General features: G+C 58.3%; 1 protein-coding gene across 2 annotated transcripts in view; it reads right to left on the bottom strand.

Annotated features, from left to right (window-relative positions):
• Positions 1–4938: 4938 nt before the first annotated feature.
• FOXK2 (forkhead box K2) overlaps positions 4939–6791 on the bottom strand; it is a 28051-nt gene continuing 26198 nt past the window's right edge. The window contains exon 9 of one of the 2 annotated variants that reach the window (XM_037157898.2): positions 4939–5887. In XM_037157898.2, the coding sequence (XP_037013793.2) occupies positions 5691–5887 (197 nt within the window). In that variant the 3' untranslated portion in view covers positions 4939–5690. The other variant, XM_053660678.1, reaches the window with a different exon arrangement.

Below are 6791 nucleotides of genomic sequence, written 5' to 3'. Positions count from 1 at the left end.
TAGCACATGTTGACTTCCATGTCCTTTGAGACATTTTCCTGGAAATTTATAGATTAAGTAATTTTGGATTATATTCTGGACATCTTGTGTATTGGGAGACGGAGTCCTACTAGAACCTAGAAAATGTCGACTTTTTAAAGCAGGTGAATAGTCTGGCTGGGATCCACTGCAGGGCGGTGGCCCTCTTCCCCAGCCTGTGCACTGCCTCGTGCCCACGCGGGTGCCCTCTGCCAGTGGCTGTCCCAGTGAGGCCCCAGGCTGGTGTGTCCAGCCCTAGGGGAGCGTCCTCTGACTATGCATCTGCTGTGACCTGCCCCACATTTCCCGTCTCTCAGGGTCCCCTCTTCCTGGCCCTGTGACCAAGTCTAGCGTGGGGCCATGGTGGTGTGAGGAAGGACCCTCTGTGCACCTCGGGGACAGCTGCCCCTCTCCGATTCCTCCTCTCAGGGCGGGCCACTCTCCGAGGCCCGGGCCCCGGCTCCACACAGCTGTGTGACCCCAGGGTCTGCCACGGGGCCACTCCCAGAACTCTGGCCAGAATCGGGGGGCACTTTCTCGGGCCCATTCCTGATGTGCAGTTCTGACACGTGGGCTGTCCCGGAGCTTCTGCCCTGTCACACAGCAGGAAACCAAACCCAGGGGCAGTCACCGTGTTGCTGCTGCTTCCACTTCTTAAGAAATCCTCACCAGAAGACGTGCTTATGTTAGGGCTGGAATTAGATAAAAGTAGCCAAAAGGAACCTGAGGCAGGCTCCAGACTGTCTCAGCAAGGAAGATAGAAAGTACAGAAAGTACAAAGAGTGCTGAACAAGATAAACCGCCTTGTGCATGACCTTGTCTTTGCAGAAAAGTATCCATTGTTGCAAGCAGAGAACATAGCCATGTGTGTCCTCTCGAGATAGCCAGTTGCTAACAGCTACGTCTGCTTCTGTGTTTACTTGCTTGCTCACCCCAATAAAAACCCCAGGCTGTAAGCACCAGGCGCGACTCTCATCTGCAGCCATTTTGGCACTGTGTCTCCGGACACCCTGAGAGTTCGCCCCTGCACAGGTAAAACTTTGAAACTTTGGCCAATAAAGTTCCGTCATAAACTCCTGAAGGCTTCCGACATTTGTTGCTCGCATTGGGGTATGTTATACTTATTGATATTAGAGACGGTGAGGGGCGGGGAGATGGAAATACCAATCGGTTGCCCCCCCCATACGCCCTGAGGACGAACCCGCAACCAACCATCTGGGTGCGGTGCAAGGCGACACCCAACCAAGCAAGTCACGTGGACCAGGGCTGGCTGCTCACTTCTAATCCCTCTGCCCCGAGCTGTCTGCTGCTGTCGTTCTTGGGCACCGAGACAGGGGCTTTGTTTATCGGTACTGGTGGCAGTTGGCTGTGACCCCAGGGGGAGGCGCTTGTTGCACCACAGGAACCTGAGGACATTTCCGAAATCAGGACATTAGTACAGGGTCAGTCACCTCACCAGAGGCCACTGAGGCCCCTGTGAAAACCTGGTTCTCCTATTGCTGTGGACATGACCCCAGAGGGGCGCGGTGGCCGGCACATCCATCCAGCGTGCATTGAGGTCACTGCAGAGCCCAGGGGAAGTGCCGGACGGCAGCAGCAGTTCGAGCCCATGGGCCGGAGGGTCCTCTGCGCCTGCCCCAGGAGTGCAGAACGGACCACGTGGTCACTGCAGGGTGTCTGGTCGTGCCGACAGGGCGGCCTCCTGACGGACTCGCTGAACTGCCTGGTCTGCGGGAAGGCCTCCCCGCCACGCCCTCCGTGTGGGTGAAGGTGGGGACCCTGCGGGACAGGGCCATCTGTTTCTTCAACAAGGTGAACCTAATGAACCAAATGAAGTTACCAGACCAGCATCTCCGGAGAGAAGGGGAGGTTAAGATCATACTGCACTTTATTAAAAATTTTTTAATTTTAACTAATTTTAGAGAGGGGAAGGAGAAACATTGATCTGTTGTTCCATTTATTTATTAATTCATTGGCTGATTCTTTAAAAAAAGATTTTATTTTTTAGAGAGAGGGGAAGGGAGGGGGGGAGAGAGAGAGAAAACATCAGTGTGCGGTTGCCTTTCATGCGCCTCCCACCAGGGACCTGGCCCACAGCCCAGGCACGTGCCCTGACCGGGAACTGAACCAGCGACCCTCTGGTTCGCAGGCCAGGACTCAGTCCACTGAGCCACACCAGCCAGGGCAGTTGGTTGATTCTTCCTTTGTATGTGTCCTGAGTGCGGACTGAACCCACAACCTTGGCGCACCAGGACGACACTCTTATCCGACCGAGCCACCCAACCAGGGCAAGACCGTAATGCACCTTAAAGCACCGACTGACACAACACGATTAATTCCACATGGAGAACGCCTGGCAAACGCCATGGTGAATGCTTTCTTCGGGAGAAACAGCCTCTGGACATGACGAGCAATTGTTTCTGCTACCGAACTGTCTCTGAACTCTGTCCTTAGTCGCTCAACTTCAGCTTCCTTCACTCAGCGCCCCAAGAGGGACTTCACGCCACATTTTGCGGGACACCTTCCCGCTCACACCCTGGAAGTGGAGCTGGGTGGCGCTCTCGGGCCTCCCACGACAGACGCGGATGGCAGACGCCCTGTGGACTTTCTGTAGTGGCCAGCTGGCCAGCATCCAGGCTGGGCACCACGTGGCCACACGCCTCTCTAGGCTGACACCATTTCCGGGCGTTCACAGGGACCTTGACTCACGGCTATGACCTCAGCTGGACCCCTGCCTCCCTCCCGTGCAAACCCCGGCGCCGCCGCTCCGCACATATGCGGCGGGGCCTGCGCGAGCCGGGGGAGGAAGCGCCTGCGGAAGCTGCCAGACGGCAGACAACACGCGCTCCACTAAAAGCGGTGCACGCGTTTTACTGGACGTCAGGAAATCGGCACTTCTAGAATTTCGAACCTGCACGCGGATCACCACGACACTTCCTGGACTAACAGCGTCAGGACCCGAAGACTGTCCCTTACCTCCAGGGTCGCGCGGCAGGGAAATCCCGGGTCCTGATGTGGCCCCACCCGCGGCGCCTGCCCGCTCTGTCCTGGAGGACACTCAAGGGCGTGGCACTGGAGGCGCTCACGGTGCCCTGGGGCCTCAACCGCGCAGAGGGAGCTCAGTCCCAACTGCAGACACCTGGGAACGCTCTGCACTGCGCAGGTCACAGGTTTCCCTTTTGTGTTTTCGTTTGGTTCAAGGCAAAGCTGCAGAAATGAAGTTTCTAGTCCCTCAGAAACTTCCTAAAAGAAGATGTGCAGGATCTGCCTGTGCACAGGTGCCCCGTCACCCGGGGCCTCCAGCAGGGCAGCTGGGAAGCAGCTTGGTGGCTCCTGGTGTATTAAGGGCTCTTGGGAATTCAGAACTAAACTGAAAAAAAACTGGCTAGGGCCACTGGTGTGGCTCAGTTGGATTGAGTGCAGGCCTGCGAACCAAAGGGTCACAGGTTCGATTCCCAGTCAGGGCATTAAACCCATCTGGGTTGTGGGCCAGATCACCAGAAGGGGGCGTGCGAGAGGCACCCACATATTGATGTTTCCCTTGCTCTAAAAATAAAATATAAAAATCTTTAAAAAAAACCAAACTTGCTTGGAATATGATAGCTAATTCATGCGTCTTCTGGCTTTCCCCTTAATACCCCTAGTGCTACATGCTGATCAAGGAGCCACGCGAGGAAAGCGTGCTCTGGTCCCGGAAAGAGCCCACCCTCACCACCTGGCAGCAAACACTCCTCGCCCTGCAATCTGAGCACCACGCACTCACCTACCACCCAGCCCAAGCCCCTCCAGCCCCTGACGGTGTACGTTTTGGGCTAAAATGATCACGCAACGGGACAGGCTGACACAGGGAAAGGCTGCGAGTCTTCCCGGATAGCGGCCGGCACGCCGCTGTACCCACGTGTCCTTGCGCCCGGCCCTCAGAGCGGTGACCTCACCCACACGCACAGGGCACTGTCAGCAGAGCATCGCGTTGCAAATCACCAACGTCGGTGGATTTGCAAATGCAAGGCGCGCTCTGGTGCAGCGCCCGGGAGGCGGGGCTGCTGCCCGGGAGCCCCGCCCACACTTGCGTCTGTCACACACGCGGGCTCACGCACTTGGTGGTTCTGTTTTATTTTTTAAATGGCTGAGTTATAAATCCAGCTGCTGGGCAGTAACTTCATAATTTTCAACGCGCATCATCTGCAGTGACATTGCGACAGCTCCACACTTCGGATGGACACACAATACTTAGAACAGTCATCATATTTGGTCTTCAGGTAAATAATGTTTTAAAGTTGCCTAAATATACCATTCTGAGCCGTTTCATCCCACCAGGAAAATACAGGGTTCTTTCCTCTCTTTAAAAAAAATTAAATACCAAAATAACTACATTTAAATAAATAACGTTACGGTGATGACATTTAAAAATTCACAATAAGGCCAGAGCCCTCGTTCTATTTGCACGGCTGCGCAGCCCAGACCCGGGACCCTCCGGAAGGGCGAGTGGTTTTCTCCCGGAGGATCTGGGCCGTGGCCCTGGGGGCGCCCCCACCTCCCCCTTGTCCCCTTCCCTCTCGCTGTCACTGTCTGTGGGAGGGAAGTCGGTCTCAGCGGTGGGTTCAGCCCCGACAGGTTGAGGGGAATGTGCTGTTACAAATCGGGAAACCACCTGGACGTCCCCAGTGCACGACCCCAGGGCCTTCCCCGCCCGACCCCTGATGCACCCGCGGTTCCGCTCGGGGCCCCCGCAGCTGCTCCTGGGTGAGCGCAGCTGCCGGGCAGACAGCTGGGTGGACCAGGCCGAGTGGTGACGGCACCTAAAATAGCAAATGTGCCACTGAGGGGCCTGAGACACCTGTTTGGAAGGGTGTGTGATCACAGACCGAACTGGTTCCCCAGACGAAGCAGGAATAGTTCCGTCATTTTAAACACACAACACTCAGGAGACTCGCTTTACTGAGAGTGGAAAATGGACCAGGGACCAGGCCAACACACAGAACAAACAACAGAGCAAGAGACACAGTTAAGTGCAGCCCGCGAGTCCGCAGTCCGTCCGCGAGGCCCGCGGCGGCCCCGGCCCGCCCACGTGGAGCTGTCAATTCATCAGCAGCTGTCACCACGTGGCTCCTCCGGAACTTGAGCCAGACAAGCAGATCCTTGCACAGGCTGGAAGCAGCCAGAACTACGTGGCTTCTCTTCTCCCGTGAGATCTGCGCCACAGGCCAGTGATCCAAACCTCCCGAGGGGAGCTGGAGTGCTCCGAAATGTCGCAGACCCCGTCATTTCGTAAAGAAAGAAAGTACTCAAAATACTCTAATTCCACATGAACAACAAAATACTGTCTCGCCTGCCAGCCCCTCGGGTCCTCGGGTGGCGGGGCGGCCCCTGCACGTCCCCGAGTGGAGGGCCCGCCCCGGCCCCGCTCGCACCAGGCGCCCTCCTCACTCGGAAGGACGGAAAGTCTCTGCTCGGAGTTAAAAGATGCGCCGGGCGGGGCGCTGCCGGAACCAGGCCGCACGGTTTTCGAGTTCAGGGGTGACTTCCGTCTGCAGGAGTCGTAAGGCCACCTGGGTTTTGTTTGCAGCGCTGACGTCAGGTCCTGCGGTTGGCCCTCTGCCCCCCCAGCGGCAGGAGCAGTGTCTCCTTTTGGCACCAGAGTTGACGGGAGAGCAGGCGAGCCCTCCCGGCCGCTAGTTCTGGAGGCCCTTCTCCCTCACTGTTGCCGGGGGCGTGTCCACACTCAGGGCGATGACGATGCTCTCGCCGTCCTCGGTCTTGACCCGCTTCAGCTCCGGCTGCTCCGAGGGGTCGCCATTCTGGCGCTTTGTGGGCAGGGAGGCAGACGCGGAGGCGTGCGTTGCCAGCATGTGCAGAGGACTGGCCGCCGCTGCGGAGAGATGGTGAGTCAGACCCGGGAGACCCCCCACTGTGCCCAGAGGCCCAGCTTCTCCCTGCGGCCGCCCTGCTGCCCGGCGCATCCACGCTGCGGGTCAGCTCTACCCACAGCTGCCGTCTTTCTGTCACTTTGAAGAGGTGACTTCCATTAAGGAGGCACACCCCCGGGGCGGGGGAGGGCCCGGTGGGGCTCTCCCAGGAGAAAGACGAGCCTGCACAGGGCGACCACTGACAACCGCACCTCCAGGACCCTGCTCCACGACAGCCTCGGGCCAAGTCCCAGCAGGGTCCGACCGAGCCCTTCCAACCAGACCGCGCACGGCGGGGCCAGAGCAAGGCTGGGTTTTCTGGGCAGCGGGACACTCACTGCGACACAACTGTCACCCAACACCCCCACACACACGGAAACAGACACGAACGTCCCCAACCAAGTTTGGGCAGAGGACGCTGAACCTCACTCTAACGGCCCCTCACCACAGCAAGGGGGGGTGCGTCAGGAGCTCAGGGAACAAAGGGGAGGCCTCACGGTCATCTCAGCACAGGGCAGCGCTGATCACTCGGCCCCTTTCGAGATGAAACTTCGCAGCTGAGCAGGTGCAGGAAGGCAGCTCCTGGGCTCCCCGAAGCCCACGGGCAACACCCCACAGCCAGCACCAGCCTCGGCAGGGCAAGCCTGGGCCTCTTCCCGAGACCAAGGCGCTGGCCACTCCTGCTGCAGCCACACTGCATGTTCCCGCTGGCACAGGCCCGAACACCGCCTGGCAGACACTGCTCCCGGCTACGGACCAGTGCAGAGGCTGCTGGGCCTCAGATCCACACACGCGCCTGCTGCACGAGCCTGCTGGGCCACCAGGCAGCGGACAACCAGGAAGGAAACCAAGACAACAGTCCCGTCG

The sequence above is a fragment of the Artibeus jamaicensis genome, unplaced genomic scaffold (assembly GCF_021234435.1).
Source record: "Artibeus jamaicensis isolate MK-2021 breed Jamaican fruit bat unplaced genomic scaffold, CSHL_Jam_final contig_2259, whole genome shotgun sequence".
Classification (NCBI taxonomy): domain Eukaryota; kingdom Metazoa; phylum Chordata; class Mammalia; order Chiroptera; family Phyllostomidae; genus Artibeus; species Artibeus jamaicensis.
Note: the sequence above shows the minus strand (reverse complement) of the source record. Positions and strands in the feature narration are given on the sequence as shown.